This window comes from Pan troglodytes, chromosome X, assembly GCF_028858775.2.
Source record: "Pan troglodytes isolate AG18354 chromosome X, NHGRI_mPanTro3-v2.0_pri, whole genome shotgun sequence".
In the NCBI taxonomy this organism is placed as follows: domain Eukaryota; kingdom Metazoa; phylum Chordata; class Mammalia; order Primates; family Hominidae; genus Pan; species Pan troglodytes.
Window position 1 is genome coordinate 70,284,804 of NC_072421.2, and position 17,602 is coordinate 70,302,405.

At 37.7% G+C, this 17,602-nt stretch overlaps 1 protein-coding gene across 18 annotated transcripts in view; it reads right to left on the reverse strand.

The window, feature by feature from the left end:
- The window catches only part of HDAC8 (histone deacetylase 8), a 245,363-nt gene that overhangs the window by 154,923 nt on the left and 72,838 nt on the right, over window positions 1-17,602 (reverse strand). For 12 of the 18 annotated variants that reach the window (XR_001713995.3, XR_010154640.1, XM_016943141.3 and 9 more), the window contains 3 exons: window positions 10,354-10,466; window positions 6,128-6,205; window positions 4,130-4,238 (listed from right to left, as the gene is read on the reverse strand). The exons of 1 other annotated variant lie outside the window; for it this stretch is intronic. Coding sequence is in view for 15 of the 17 variants with exons in the window: in XM_016943141.3 (XP_016798630.1) it covers window positions 4,130-4,238; window positions 6,128-6,205; window positions 10,354-10,466 (300 nt within the window). In the remaining 2 variants the exon portion in view is untranslated. The remainder of the gene's footprint in view (window positions 1-4,129; window positions 4,239-6,127; window positions 6,206-10,353; window positions 10,467-17,602) is intronic. 5 more of the 18 variants (XM_054676558.2, XM_009439272.5, XM_009439268.5 and 2 more) reach the window with 1 other exon arrangement.

The window sequence follows — 17,602 nt, forward strand, 5'->3', positions numbered from 1 at the left end:
TTTTCTCTCAGAATCCTTAACTATAAATGCTCCCCAAATTGTCAACACAGAGTTTTAGGTAATAGATTAAACATTATTAAGACTATCTCAGATTGCATTCAAATATATTATACTTAGAGAGCAAATGGGTTAAACATAGGCAGTGTAATATTTCCTGTCTCAGATGATAAAACTTGGGAATTAGCAAACCCTCCCTTTCGCAAAGCAGCCTCCCTTTCCCACCAACCTTCATGGGTATATGCGTGTGTGGCCCGGGGATGGGGTGGTGGTGGGGTCAAGTTTAGGCCTTCACATACATAAAAAATATAGTATACCTCTATCATCTCTATACTAGGACTATAGGCTTCCATTTGAAGGAGGAGGTATGCTTACCAGAGCAATGTTGATGATGTTCCTTTATGCTGGTTAAAACAGGGCTCTACTTGTGATACCAACTCTAGCAGCTCTCATGAAAATTATGGGAAGCTTTTGGGAATTAGTGGCCCTTGCCCTTAGAATTGAATGATCTAGGGAGATCTCACTGTGAAATCTGTCATTTATATAAAATGGAGCTTGAGATCTTTTGGTGTTAGGAAATGTTCATGTAAAGATTCCATATCTAGTCTATTACAAAAAAAAACTCTAAGCCAATTTTTAACTGAAGGGGGTATGTTCAAGCTTAAACTAAAACCATTAAGTTCCTGCCTGACTAGCTGGCAAAGTAAAAAAAGGCTACAGCAGAGGAAAAAACCATTTTAGAAAGGAAAAGAGGAAGAAAGAAAGGGAGGAAGGGAAGAACAAAGGAAGAAAAGGAAGGAAAAGGAGAAAAGGAAAAGACAAGACAAGAAAAGGAAGGAAGGAAGAAAAGTAAAGGAAAGAAGAAAGAAAGAAGGAAAAGGAAAAAGGAGCAATTTATGAGCAAACTAGAAATTGGGTGGCAAATAAAAATGAGAGCATCTTATAAGTGAACCAGCAATAAGAGGTCCTTTACACATCACAAGTAAGGAGTGAGCCAGAGAACCAGTGGGGTCATGAAATAAAAAGGATGAAAAGGGGCTAGGTGTGGTGGCTCATGCCTGTAATCCCAGCACTTTGGGAGGCCGAGGTGGGTGGATCACGAGGTCAGGAGATCGAGACCATAGTGGCTAACACGGTGAAACCCCGTCTCTACTAAAAATACAAAAAAATTAGTCGGGTGTGGTGGCAGGCGCTTGTAGTCCCAGCTACTGGGGAGGCTGAGGCAGGAGAATGGCATGAACCCGGAAGGCGGAGCTTGCAGTGAGCCTAGATCGCCGACAGAGTGAGACACTGTCTCCAAAAAAATAAAAATAAATAAATAAAATGAAATAAAAGGATGAAAAGAAGATAGTAGATAAACTAAATGACTTTTTACAAAAAGATTAAGCCATTCCTATGTGTAATATATCTTTTGAGGTAGGCAGAAGGGTCAGAGGTAACAATGGCAAATGTGTAAGAGACTGTTTCCAAGCCACATACCAGAAGTATTCAAAGGCATAATGCCTGGGACTGAGTGATCTAGTTACCAGGGCTGGCCCTCTGCAAAACTCTTGGCAAAGATCGCTGTGGTTTTTGGTACCCCTTTCCCTCTACTGCTCCACTAGGCAATTCCTGCTCCTCAGAATACTCAAGGAGCTCATGCTCTGACCCTTTCACAATTCATTGTCAAGAATGGCACTGTGAAGCTACACCTCATCTCTACTAAAAGTTTCTTTTTTTTAAATTAGCCAGATGTGGTATCATGTGCCTGTTTGCCCCAGCTACTTGGGAAGCTGAAGCAAGGGGATCACTTGGATCCAGGAGGTCAAGGCTGCAGTGAGCTGTGATCATGCCATTGCACTCCAGCCTGGGCAACAGGGGAAGACCCTGTCCACAACCCCAAAAAAGAAAGGTTCTGTGAAACTATACTTCTATAGTACAGCAGGGGTGAGGATGAGAGGTTGTGCCAAAATTTCGTTTTAAGGACTATTTCTAATTGTAGAATAAAAGTATGTTTCCTGTTAAAGGAATTTCAGGTATTAATCCAACAGATGGGAGAGATGTTTGGGCCAGGAAGCCTCCTTGGTACCCTTGGAATCAGAGGTGCCTTCACATAATACCCTGACCAGACTTGACTTCTGAAGGAAAGCAAAGAAAAAAAATTATTATACCTCTAATGAAAACCTGGAACCTGTTATTCTGGATGATCACTGTGTGGCTTGCATTGCCAATGTGGGTCCACAGGCAAAGGGGCCCTGGGAACTATAAACTGATGAGTGTCTGGTTCTTCAGTAGGCAAGCTGGAAGAATTTTTAATAAATGCTAGCCTCCTGTACACAAAAGCCATCAATCTATTGGGATGTGGGTGGCATCATGCTTTTTGTAAAGCGAAATCATGTGTAATCTTCTACAGATCTTTTCCTTGGGGCTAAACTTACTTTAAAAATGCTTCTGATTAGGTTTGATACCAAGGCTATTTTTAAACATGAATTACCATGGGATTTAAAATATTTTTTATCATGTAGTAGGAACTGGTCTACAGAAAAAAAAGAGAAAATATAGGGTAGAAACAGATATTTTTTCTGACTGAAGAAGGATAAATAGACTTCCTTGGGGGTGGGCACTGGAAAATCCTCAAGTCTACAGATAATACTCAGCTTTCCCAGGCAGTGAAGTGCCAAGTTGATGGGAGATAAAGAAGATCTCAGGAGGTTTTATGATTGGCAGATAACCTTCAACAGGGGCACATGTAAAGTGATCCATTTAGGGCTTTGTAAGGGGTACATGTAAGGTGATCCATTTAGGGTGATCCATCTAGGGAGCACTAGATATTACAAACTATACTTGCTGGATGATGAGTGCTGACCTTTCAATTAAGACCCAGGAAAGGGCTCGAGGAGACACTGTGGACAGTGCACTGAAGAGAACAACCTAGTTTTCTGTTATGGTAAAAAAAAAAAAAAAAAAAAAAGGGTAACAAAATCAGGCACTGTTAAGAAGGGGATTAAAAGAAAAACAAAATAATTCTCCTTTTACATAGAACTGCAGGATATCTTTATTGGTAAAGTTACATAAGCAGCTCTGATCTGCACATCTCAAGGACAGAAGAGAGCTTAAGGGGAACAAAGAAGGGCAATTAAACCATTGATGGCAGGCTCCAAAAAAAAAAAAAAAGTTTTTTCAGCATGATAATACAGAGGTAGCCAGGAGACATGATCAAAATTATGAAGAGGCTTATGCTGCTGAATAACTGAATGATGACTTGGCTCACCAAATCTCTTGAGCTAAGAAGCACTTTTGAAGCATAAAGTTTTTATTTTTTAATAGTTCTGCTTTGTTTATACAACTGCCAGTGATGATGGCCAGTGCAGGCAGGCTTCTTTGGGAAGAACCTCCACCAGAGGTTGGGAGAAATACGAGCTAAGTTGGGGAGGGATCAAGAGTACCTCAATCCCCGTTACTTACCTTCAGTAATGTTGACTGGCTGACTTCTAGTCGGATTTGCTTCTCTGCCACCACTTGTGCCTGACCAATCTCAATTTTTATGAATATGAGTTTAACACAACCCCCCACCCCCATTCCATGAGGCTTTTCAACTCTAGTGGTCCACACATTGGCACCAATCTGTCTGTCTACGATTGTCTGTAACTTAATCCTTAGCCATGGTGTAGAAAGAACAGGTATCTGACTCCAATTTTAACACAGCGGACAGAAGGTAAGAATGCATGATGAATAATAATAGTCAATTCTCTAATATTTACACCAGTAGAAGAAAGCACAGGTCTCCATAATGAACCCTGACAACTGAAATGAACCCTGCCAGGTTAATGAAATAAGACACATGTAGGTTTCTTTAGCTAAGAAAGTAGCAAATAAGGGATTCTTCAGGATAGCAAAAAAAGCTCTGCTCTTGGGATGGGCTTAATCATATTGAGTAAGATCCAACCTAGAGCATGGCTCTGGTCCAACTGCTTGGCTCTGCCATACAGCGGATAGCTACTGATCAAATAAGCATAATGACCAGTATACAAAAGCTTTATAGGTATATAGATGTTTTCTTTTTTACATTGTTCTTGTTTACATTGTGAGATGGGGGCCATTTCATCCTACAGAACTGCAATCCACTTATTACTGGCTAGTGTTACTGCCATACCTTTCACAGATCTGGTAATATTTTTCATCTTGTATGCCATCCTGAATGGGCACATTTACACTGTAGTACCGTCCCTTCCCTAGGCCAACATCAGACACGTCACCTGTTCCTATAAAAGAGAAGAGCACTATGATCAGTTATTAGGAACATGAGAACCCAGAAAACTTAAAGGATTTCCTGACAGGGAAATTTCTAGGGAAAGAAATTAAGAAAAATAATATAAAGAAGTAAGTATTGTAAACAATCTTGGAGAAGCAGGCAAATCATAAGGAAACTGAAAAACCTCAGTTTTCACCTTACTGGATCAAATGAAAAAATAAGAGATTAACTCCTTTGCTTGGCTTCATGCTTTTTAGGTTGACATAACATCAATTTATCACTGCAATTATTCAGGATGTTAGGAGTTGCATGGGGTGTCTACTAGTATAGTAAGCATAAGTGATCTGTTAACAGTCCATAAAAATCACCTGGAAAAAGAAACAGCTTTAATGTCATTCTTCTTGTTATTGTCACCTGAGGTGACCTGTGTTAAAATTTTGCACAGGACTGAGAAAAACAATCAATGGGGAAAGGATTCCCTATTTAATAAATGGTGCTGGGAAAACTGGCTAGCCATATGTAGAAAGCTGAAACTGGATCCCTTCCTTACACCTTATACAAAAATTAATTCAAGATGGATTAAAGACTTAAACGTTAGACCTAAAACCATAAAAACCCTAGAAAAAAACCTAGGCATCACCATTCAGGACATAGGCATGGGCAAGGACTTCATGTCTAAAACACCAAAAGCAATGGCAACAAAAGCCAGAATTGACAAATGGGATCTAATTAAACTAAAGAGCTTCTGCACAGCAAAAGAAACTACCATCAGAGTGAACAGGCAACCTATAGAATGGGAGAAAATTTTTGCAACCTACTCATCTGACAAAGGGCTAATATCCAGAATCTACAATGAACTCAAACAAATTTACAAGAAAAAAACAAACAACCCCATCAAAAAGTGGGCGAAGGACATGAACAGACTCTTCTCAAAAGAAGACATTTATGCAGCCAAAAAACACATGAAAAAATGCTCACCATCACTGGCCATCAGAGAAATGCAAATCAAAATCACAATGAGATACCATCTCACACCAGTTAGAATGGCGATCATTAAAAAGTCAGGAAACAACAGGTGCTGGAGAGGATGTGGAGAAATAGGAACACTTTTACACTGTTGGTGGGACTGTAAACTAGCTCAACCCTTGTGGAAGTCAGTGTGGCGATTCCTCAGGGATCTAGAACTAGAAATACCATTTGACCCAGCCATCCCATTACTGGGTATATACCCAAAGGACTATAAATCATGCTGCTATAAAGACACATGCATACATATGTTTATTGCAGCACTATTCACAATAGCAAAGACTTGGAACCAACCCAAATGTCCAACAATGATAGACTGGATTAAGAAAATGTGGCACATATACACCATGGAATACTATGCAGCCATAAAAAATGATGAGTTCATGTCCTTTGTAGGGACATGGATGAAATTGGAAATCATCATTCTCAGTAAACTATTGCGAGAACAGAAAACCAAACACCGCATATTCTCACTCACAGGTGGGAATTGAAAAATGAGATCACATGGACACAGGAAGGGGAACATCACACTCTGGGGACTGTTGTGGGGTGGGGGGAGGGGGGAGGGATAGCATTAGGAGATACACCTAATGCTAAATGACGAGTTAATGGGTGCAGCACACCAGCATGGCACGTGTATACATATGTAACTAACCTGCACATTGTGCACATGTACCCTAAAACTTAAAGTATAATAAAAAAGAAATTTACAAAATTATCTCCTATCTGAATGAAAATGCAAAAAAAAAAAAATTTTGCATAGGATTGTGGCAGTAAGGCATTAACAGCATGGAACTGTCCAAGTATAAGAAATGTGTAGAAGAATTTCAGTATTTAGTCATCAAATGTAATACTGAGTTTATGATCACTTGCCTGGGAAAAATCCTGGGGAGAATTTGTGCAGGGACACGGTCATGACTTTGGAGGTGAAACTGAATGCGTCTTCTACACCTAACAGATAAAGAAACATCAAAAGAATCACTTCACATATGGCATTCCTATTTTCAACATCTGAAAATCTAGAAAGCAGCTGTGAGAAGGAGGGTAGATGAGAAGGCAGCAATATAAAACTAACAAGCTGAGGAATAAAAGTAATACGAACCTCTGGTCTCTAATCTCGTAATTACAAGATGAGGTAGAACTTTGGCCCCAAGTGAAGTTTGGGGGTTCCTTTTCAAACTCATGGAAAACTATAACTGGACTTCCCCTTTCCAAGCAATGGGATGTCTGGGCTCTCTTTGACAACCTGTTCTAAAAAGTAGGGAAAGGCGAGAGCCTAGAATTGAGGCATTATCAACAGAATTGAATAAGGGAAACTGGAACCATCTTACAAGTTGTATGTTTTGTCTTGTTTAAGTGGTTATAGTTAAAGTCTTGGGATTTTTTCCAAAGACGTACAACGTGATAACCCTTTGAAAAATATGACCAATAGAAACATTAGCCATTATATACCAAAAACCTAATTATAAAGTGCCTTTCTATAATGCAGATTTGGTTATAAATAAGTAACTTATAGTACATCTTTCTGGCTAAAACATGGAAGGCTGAAAACAGCCGTGACCTTGTCTCCTAATAGCAGCCTTATAACAGTGTTTTAAAATCTGAAGAAAGATGGGCGAGAAAGGGGTCTGTTTTCCATTTTAACTTAGTGAGTAAACGATTAGAGGCCTGGGAGATAAAAGCTGGGATTTAAAGTAACCCTCACAAGCCTCTACGTATACAGGTAAACACACTGCCCACCTCCACCCCTTTCCTCTCAGAATCACATATAGTCACACTATGTTCAGATAATCAATCTGTAAAATGGGAGGACTATTAGCAAATTCAGGTACTGTCCTCTTTCTTACTTCAAACAAAGAAATTGTCTCTGTATTTATTTAATGTTTTCAGTCTTCACTACAGCCCAACAGCGACTTAAAAAAAAAAATTAACTCTATTTATATATAACAGGTATGTTTGAATTTCCCAAGCCTTATGTTTGGCCCTAGGGAGGCAGTTAAATCCAGTTAAAGGCTCTAAGCAAAAAGCATGAAGTAAACAAAATAAAACAAACAAAATAAATGAAAATAGTATTTCAACTTAGAAATGAAGTCTTAAACAAGGATAATTCATGAAAATCCTGATTATTGATCAATCCAGAAATGTTGTACCAATTTACACTTGGACCAATCATGTATGAGAGTTCCCAAACTATTGTTATTCTCTTTAATCTTAGGCAGAAAGAATGGTCTTGCTCTAATTTGCCTTTCTTTGAGTATTAGAGTGTTGAGCACCTTTTCATAAGTTTAGTGGCCATTTGTATTTCTTCTCATGGGAAATACCACTAGGCACAGTTATAAAATCATATTTAAAAAGGAGATGTACACAGATAGGAGGAAGCTATGGACTTGGTGGGAAAGAGGAGAGTGGTTAGGTAGATGAAAGAAGGCAAGGATGGGGTAGGGGTGGCTAGTGAAGCCACCACAGGATGCTAGTTATGTAATCATGGGAGATTTAAAATAAACCAAATGCATAAGTGTTGGGGGGTGGGGCAGGGGTCACTGTAAGGGAGGTGCTGAAGAGGGGAAATAAACTGAAATGAAACACACCATAAAAGTTGGCTAAAACAGGAAACTCTGAAGGGTGTAGAAATAACATTGCAAATGGAAAGAACACTTTCAGGTGACAGTTTCAGTTCATTCTTATGTGGGTCTGTAGAGTTGATTGTATTCTTAAACTCCGATACTAATAGTTTGAATTTCATAATCATTCATTGATCAAATATTTTAATGAGCCACTACTATATGCATAGTACTGTTGGTTCAAGGCATTATATAAAACAGGAAGAAGTAAACAACTTGATCTCTGCTCTGAAGGAACTTATAGTTTCTATGGGAAGAGAAGACACAGACACATTAAAAAATTAATTAGAAATACAAGGCAATATGTAATGAAATATCAAATTGGTGATATGAACAATACGGGACTTGAGAGGAGGGAGAGAACACTTGAGCTGGAGTGGTCAGGGCAAATCTGTTACTGTTGGAACTTGAACAAATGGGTAGACCTTGGGACAGGTGAAACAAAACTAAATTAGGAAAAAAGGAGGCAAAGTCAGGGAGGTGGGAATAATGAGACATGTCTGGGAATACTGAGCCATGTCATGAATAGTGAGACATGTCATGAATAGTTAGACATGCTCATTGAGTAGTGTAGCCTGGACAGCAAGTAATGAGAGATAAGGGTGGAAAGATGAGGTGAGACCTACTCAAGGTAGGCCTTGAAAGACTAGGTAAAGAGTGTGGACTACCTTGAAGACCACTGTTTTTCAAAGTGTGGCCTGTAGAACAGCTGAGGTATTAAAACGTAGTTTCTTTGGTTCCATGCCAGACCTACTAAATCTGAATATCTGGTGGATATGGCCCAGCAATCTGCATTTTAAAACAAACTTCTCCAGGTCATCCTGATGCACTTTCAAGTTTGAGAACCACTGCTGTAGGCCAGGGGTCAATGAACTAAGTGGCTAAATAGTAAACATTTTCGGCTTTGCAAACCACTCAAGGTCTCTATTGCACACGCACACACATATATACACACACACAGACACATTTTTAAAAAATATGTTTTCTCTTTTATAACCCTTTAAAAATGGAAAAACCATTCTTATTTTATTTTTTTAAGAGACAATGGCTTGGTCTGTTGCCCAAGCTGGAGTGCAGTGGCACGATCATAATTCACTACAGCCTTGACCTCCTGGGTTCAAGCGATCCTCCTGCCTCAGCTTCCTAAGTAGCTAGGAATATAAGCACACAACACCAAACTCAGCCAATTTTTTTCGAGATGGGGGTTTCACTTTGTTGCCCAGGCTGGTCTCAAACTCATGGTTTCAAACAGTCCTCCCACTTCAGCCTTCCAAAATATTGGGATCACAGGCATGAGCGACTGCACTTGGCTGGAAAAACCATTCTTAACCATTCTTAGCTTACTGGCCATACAAAAACAAGCCATAGGTCAAATGCTACCCCTTGTTATAGGCAATAAGGAGTCTCTGAAGGCTTTTGAGCAAGGCTATGTTTTGCACTGGTTGAGCATTCAGATATTCAGTGAAAATGGTTCTCAAAGTAGTATATTGGTGGTTTTAACCTCTCTTCTCTCTGTTACCTTTAATTTTCTGTCATCGTTCCATGGTAGCATCCATGCAGATGAAGCTCTCTGGAAAGATTCCCTCAACAATTTCATCCTTCTTTCTCTGTTTTGGCAGTGGAGCTGACCCTAACTTCAGACATATAATATTCTTTTCCTCTCTATGCCTTGATTATGTTAGTTTGTCTGAAAAAAAAAAATCCCTGGAAACAGGGAAATGGCAATCATTGATGTGAGGGAGGAGTATTTTTAACTAAGAATTTACGGGATAAGTGTTCTTAAATAAATGGAAATACTACGTGTCCCAGAGAGGATTGCTTAAAGAAACAGAATGTGGCAACTGTCACTGGAGCTCTACATTCTAGATGGAAAATACATAGGAGGGTCGGATAAATCCTGTCAGTGGAGTCTTCTAAGAGAGGATTAATGGGTTAAGGCAAACTGCTAAGTGATTCTGCTATTAAATGTTAGGGAAGATGTCCTGTTTGTACGGCACTAAATATTTTAGCAATACAAAGAAAATGGCACAGATTCTGATCACTACACGAGTTGGCAACCTATTGGTGAAAAATTCAGAATGTTAGCCCATCATACGCCCATTCTATCTTGAGAAAAGCATCAATGAAAAGAGACAAGACTGTCATCCCTATAGATTCCCTTAGAATGAATGGAAATGACCTGAGGGAGGTTACTGAGCACTGGAGTAAACACTAGGTAAGATTTTCACTTCTTAACATTCTCTATTAGTTCTAGAGGTTTGCTACAGGAGGAGAGAGAAGAGGAAATTACAGGAGCCTGGCTTGGGCAGCAAAGCAGGAATTGCATCAATTAGAGGAATCACTACACTACCTACTTTAAATTCTCAATTAGGAAAATTTCAATTACAGCAGACATTTCTACCAGTTGCCTAGAAGCAGCTTAACTGATAAAAACCTGCTGTCCTCGCAGCAAAGCATCTTTAAAACCAAAGGGCTTACCATCTCCATGGTGCAGATCCAAATCCACGTAGAGAATACGCTCAAATTTCCGTCGCAATCGTAATATTCCCAGGACAGCATCATTGAGATAACAAAAACCAGATGCTTCATCTCTGTAAGAAAACAAGTTGCTACAGCCAACAGCCAAAAAGCAATCCAAGGGAGTCTTTACAGCCAAGGATCTAACCCTTGAGATCTAGTCCCCTAAAGTTCCCCCTTCTTTTAAGAAAAACAGAAATCCATCTACAAAGATTATAAGTAAATGACCCAGAATGATCAGGGAATGAAGTGTTTCAGTAAAGTAAATATTTGGGTAAATTGGTAATATTTTCCATTCATGATCCCAGATTTTCAAAGCATTAGAATATTATAACTATATTGAACAAGAGAGAACCACCTTTCCCTGGATTTAGGAATCACTTCAAAAAATTTGTATACCCTGGGGTCATCATGAGGAACACTGGTAATCACTTACAGGACTTTAAGAAAGCTAGAATCTAGAAGAGGCCTTAAAGACAATCTTGCTCAGCCAGATGTAGAAGATGTTAGAGATTGGATTCTCTGTACTGACCCTATGACATAAACTAGAATTTTAAAAAAGTTAGTTTTGCACTTGTTGCTCATAAAAGCTGAGTGTAGAATATACAAATGCATAATCTCCTGGGCAGTATAATGTGGTTGCCTGTCTGTAAATGCAATTATTACAACGAAGAGTGAAGCAGTCTTTTATAAAGTTATTTTGTTTTCTTCACTAAAATTCTCTTCATTGACTTCACTGGTGTCCTTTAACTTTTGTGCTATCAGTGATAATGCGTCACTTTAACCCCTTGTAAAGGTTAACCCGCTCTTTTACTACACTTCCATTAAGCCTTGCTGATTAGATGTAAAATAACATTCTTTATCATCAAGAGTGTATTTAAGTTATTTTTAAGGCCTCATCCTAAATGCTTAATTTATTTTGCTTCCACAGAAACTTCAAATATCCAGCCCATTTTTTTCTGAGTTCTCCTTGAGATTGCCTAGGCATAAGCAACAGTTAAAATGGCATCTTTGCTACTATGAGACTGTAAAGCTCTTTGTAGTGCCTTCACAATGCATAAACTTCTTCATGAAATCTCTTCCATAATAACATTTCATATTCTAAATAATGCCCTGGTTCACAGGCTGAATCAATAAGACATGTACACTGGCAAGCAGAAGGTTGGTAAAAATATCTTTAGACACTGACTTTGCTTCATGATGGTGAACTCGGCAATCATCTAGCCAAAGAATAGCTTGGCCTTAGATATGCAACCAGGTAGAGACCAATTAAAGAAAAAGATTTCTCCATCTATGAATTCTCTTTAAATAAGAATTAAATGTGTGATTTTGGAAGTTCTTAGATGCGAATGCTATTTTCCAATTATGAAAAGCTTACATTTTGTAAGTTTACTGCCTTAGCACATTAAAAAAAGAGATAATTTGCTGTCCTTCTGAACATCAATAACTTTTAGGTAGATGGGACGGAACACTAAGTGCTAGGCAAAAAGAGGAGAGAGATGTGGAGGAAGAGTACAAATCAATACAAGACATACTTCCTTTCCTCACAGAAGTTACAATTAAATTGGGGAGATAAGGCATAAACACAGAAAAAAAAAACCCAATCATCCAAACAAAAAAGGTAACCAGAAATAATATGGCAGATAAAGGAGAATACAGAGAAAAGCTATAGACAAAATTGACAAAGTAGACTCTTCTCATTGACAACATTGAGATTTACCTGAGCCCTGTGCTTTTGCAAAAGCAGTGATGGTTAAGAAACCCTCCACCCTTTTGCGTTACGAGAAATGGCGAACTGCAAAGGACCACATTGCCCTGGCATATTCTAAGGAAAGACTCATCTCTCTCCTTCCTCAGCATGCCCATAAGACTGGTAGATGACTCCTTTATTTACCTGCCTCCATTAAGCAGGTGGCCCCCTTCCTTTTCTTTAAGATGTTCCTTACACTAATGAACATTCTCCTCATGGCAATAGCCTGAATAATAATAATGATGACGATGATGATGTCTATCATTCAGAAAGGGCTTTATGTCTCATTGTGTGAATTTGTAACATTTTTCTACCTCTGGATAGTATTACTAAATTAGATGATAAAATCTCTTAAAGGAGCTCTGTTCTCATTGGCTTATAGAAATAATAAGTGTTTAGATAAATAGAATATTCCTAAAATCCCCAGAAAATAAGGCAATTGAACGTTCAAAATTTTCAATATGCTAAAAAAAGTATTCCTATAAAAACAAACTCAAATACTTTAAGAATTCAAGTTCATATAATTTAGGTAAATCTTGGGCAAATGAGACTAACTTAGTAATTTTTGGCTTACTAAAACCAGCCATGTCTTTTCTGATTTATCAGTGTTGGGCATAATATACAGGTAGATTTTTTTTCTACTTGAGTATATTCTTCCTCAACATAGACAGGTTTACTGATTGAATGAGCTAACATTACTTCTCCTAAGTGTTTATGATTATAAAAAATGTAAATTTGTTTAACCAAGTTGAGTCGTTATTCTGACAAACTTTATTTCAACAGTAATTATGTTTTGCAGTATATCAACTTGAAGATAATTTATAAAATCTTTAGGTAACTAAAAACTTTGAGCTGATACTAAATTGAATTAATGAATATTCATTACATACCTAGACCATTTCTAAGTAAGAGAATGCTGAAATATTAATTACTACATATAATTTTGTATGCTTTTGCTTCTTATTTCTACATGCTGCAGAGAAGTTATGTATACTTGGGCCTGGTAATGAACATGCTATTTTTTGCCAATTAAAGAAGTTGTTATAAAGGATGCATATAGATATAGAAAGTTGTAGAGGGATCACAGAAAGGGAATTTTATTTGTTGAGGTGGCTGGCTAAGGTTTGATGAGTTGATTTACAATATTTCCAAAAAGAACTTTAGTATCAAATATTCTAATGCAAAGCTAGAATTTGGTTTCCTCACTGTTAAAATGGCAAAAAAAAAAAAAAAAAAGATTTGTTCTTTCACCTTATTGAAAGAGAAGTGCTAGAAAGAATTAGATTTATTCAATATATTACTATTGAGGAGTTGCATGGGAAGAGTTGTCAAATCAGAAGAGATGCTTTGCTTTTTCTAGGTTAAATTGGTATAGGAAAATGTTATTAGCATAAACATTTTAGAAATTGTATGCTGTATGGAACGTTTCTACAGATTCATTAGTGCTCTCACTGGCCGAGATATGTCAGAATCCTGATGCTGCTTTGCTAGATATTAGATAACTATAGTATAGTGTTTTCAGTAATAATTTCAGTTTTTTAAAATGTTAACTTGGTCTCCACATTGCTTCTTTGTTTTGAATCTAGCATTTTTCCAGTCATTAGTTTTCAACTGGGGATTCACATCATTTACCTATGAAATTCTGTTAATATACACATGTTTAAGAACTATTCCAGATTACTGAATCTCTTTACTTGATGTTCTTGATATATTCTGGGTATATTCAACCTATATGCTTGGTATATTGATGATATATTATGTCAGGATTATTATATGTTATATCTGAGTCTTTTTTCTCTATAAAGATGATGTTCATGCATTTTTATAAATTACATATAATACCCTCTCTTCTTTGAAAATAGGATTTCTACAGTTTGGATATTTGGCCTTCCAAGCCTCATGTTGAAATTTGATCCCCAGTGTTGGAGGTGGGGCCTAGTGGGAAGTGTTGGGTCATGGGGGTGTATCCCTTACAAATGGCTTGGTTGTGATCTCACAGTAATGAGTGAGTTCTCACTCTATTAGTTCCTGCTAGAGTTCCCCTGAGAGCTGGTTGTTAAAAAGAGCCTGACACCTTCTCCCTCTCTCTTGCTTCCTCTCTCACCATGTGATTTGCACATGTGGCTTCCCTTTACCCTCTGTCATAAGTGGAGGCAGCCTGAAGCCCTCACCAGAAGCAGATACTGGCACCATGCTTCTTGTACAGACTGAAGAGCTGTAAGCCAAATACCTCTTTTCTTTATAAATTACCCAGACTCAGGTATTCCTTTAAAAGAACACAGATGTACTAAGACAAGGGCTAATCATTATGTATATAGACATTTTTGTCTGGATCTGATAGACCTCTACAGAACTCTCCACCCAAAAACAACAAAATATACACTCTTCTCATTGCCACATAGCACATACTCTAAAATCAACCACATAATTGGACATAAAGCAATCCCTAGCAAGCGCAAAATAACTGAAATCATACCACCAAATACACTCTTGGGACACAGCACAGTAAAAATAGAAGTCAAGACTGAGAAAATCACTCAAAGCCATGCAACAAAATAATTACATGGAAACTAAACAACATGCTCCTGAATAACTTTTGAGTAAATAATAAAATTAAGGCAAAAATCAAGAAGTTATTTGAAACTAATAAGAAAATAGATACAATACACCAGAATCTCTGGGAAGCAGCTAAGGCAGTGTTAAGAGGGAAACTCCTAGCACTAAATGCCCACATCAAAAAGGTAGAAAGATCTCAAATTAATAACTTAACATTGCAACTGAATTAGAGAAGCAAGAACAAATCAACCCCAAAGCTAGCATAAGACAAGAAATTACCAAAATCAGAGCTGAACTGAAGGAAATTGAGACATGAAAAACCTTTCAAAAGATTGATGAATGCAAAAGTTAGATTTTTGAAAAAATTAATAAGATAGGCCGCTAGCTAGACTAATAAAGAAGAAAAGAAAGAAGATCCAAATAAACACAATTAGAAATGATGAAGGGAATGTTACCACTGGCCCCACAGAAGCAAAAATAACCAGCAGAATCTATGATGAACACTCTATGCACACAAACTAGAAAACCCAGAAGAGATGGATAAATTCCTGGACATATACACCCTCCTAAGACTGAACCAGGGAGAAACTGATACCCTAAACAGACCAATAATGAGCTCCAGAATTGAATCAGTAATAAATAGCTTTACCAACCAAAAAAAGCCTGGCACTTGATAGATTCACAGCCAAATTCTACCAGATGTATAAAGAAAGCTGGTACTATTCCTACTGAAACTATTCCAAAAAATTTAGGAGGAGGGACTCTTCCTCGACTCACTCTATGAGAGCAGCATCATCCTGATACAAAAACCTGGCAGAGATACAACAAAAAAGAAAACATCAAGCCAATATCCTTGATGAATACTAATGCAAAAATCCTCAACAAAATAATTGCAAACCAAATCCAGCAACACAACAAAATGCTAATCCACCATGATCAAGTAGGCTTCATCTCTACAATGCAAGGTTGGCTCAATATATGCAAATCAATAAATGTGATTCATCACATAAACAGAACTAAAGACAAAAACTACATGTTCATCTCAATAGACGCAGAAAAGGCTTTCAATAAAATTCAACACCCCTTCATGTTAAAAACTCTCAATAGGTATTGAAGGAACATATCTCAAAATAATAACAGCCATCTATAACAAACCCATAGCCAACATCATACTGAATGGGCAAAAGCTGGAAGCATTCCCCTTGAAAACTGGCACAAGACAAAGACGCTCTCTCTCACAACTCCTATTCAACATAGTATTGGAAGTCCCGGTCAGAGCAATCAGGTAAGAGAAAGAAATAATGGGCATCCAAATAGGAAGAGAGGAAGTCAAACTATGTCTGCAGATGACATGGTTCTATATCTAGAAAACCTCATAATCTCAGCCCAAAATCTCCTTCAGCTGATAAACAGCTTCAGCAAAGTTTCAGGATACAAAATCAATGTAAAAAAATCACTAGCATTCCTACATACCAACAATAGTCAACCCGAGAACCAAATCATGAAAGAACTTCCATTCACAATTGACACAAAAAGAATAAAATACCTAGGAATACAGCTTACCAGGGAGGTGAAAGATCTCTATAAAGAGAATTACAAAACACTGCTCAAATAAATCAGAGAAGACACAAACAAATGGAAAAACATCCCATGCTCATGGATAGGAGGAATCAATATAATTAAAATGGCCATACTGCTCAAGGCAACTTACAGATTCAATGCTATACCTATCAAAATACATGTGACATTCTTCACAGAACTAGAAAAAACTATTTTAAAATTCATATGGGACCAAAAAAGAGCCCAAATGGCCAAGACAATCCTAAGCAAAAAGAACAAAGCTTGAAGCATCATGTTACCCAACTTTGAACTACACTACAGGCTGACAGTAAGCAAAACAGCATGGTACTGGTACAAAAACAGATACATAGACCAATGGAACAGAATAGAGAGCCCAGAAATAAGGCTGCACACCTATCACCATCTGATCTTCAACAAAGCTGACAAGAGCAAGCAATGGGGGAAAGACTCCCTATTTAGTAAATGGTACTGGGATAACTAGCTAGCCATATTCAGAAGATTGAAGCTGGACCCCTTTCTTATAGGATATACAAAAATCAACTCAAGATGGATCAAAGGCTTAAATGTAAAACCCAAAACTATAAAAACCCTGGAAGACAACCTAGGTAATACCATTCTGAACATAGGAACGGGCAAAGATTTCATGACAAAGACAACAAATGCAATTTCAACAAAAGCAAAAGTTGACAAATGGGATCTAATTAAACTTCAGAGCTTCCGTACAGCAAAATAAACTATCAACAGAGTAAACAGACAACCTACAGAATAGGAGAAAATATTTGCAAACTATGCATCTGACAAAGGTCTAATATCCAGCATCTTTAAGGAACTTAACAAGTTTACAAGAGAAAAACAAAAACCCAATTAAAAAGTAGGCAAGGGATATGAACAGATACTTTTCAAAAGACGACATACATGCGGCCAACAAGCATAGGAAAAAAAGCTCAATATCAATGATCATTAGAGAAATGCAAATCAAAGCCACAATGAGATACCATGTCACACCAGTCAGAGTGGCTACTATTAAAAATTCAAAAAAATAATACATGCTGGCGAGGTTGCAGAGAAAAGAAAACACTTATACCCTGTTGATGGGAGAGTAAACCAGTTCAACCATTGAGGAAAGCAGTATGGTGATTCCTCAAAGAGTTAAAAGTAGAACTACCATTTGACTCAGCAATCCTACTACTGTGTATATACCAAGAGGAATATAAATCATTCTACCATAAAGACACATGCACGTGAATGTTCACTGTGGCACTATTCACAACAACAAAGACCTGGAATGCTCATCAATGCTGCATGTTCTCACTCATAAGTGGG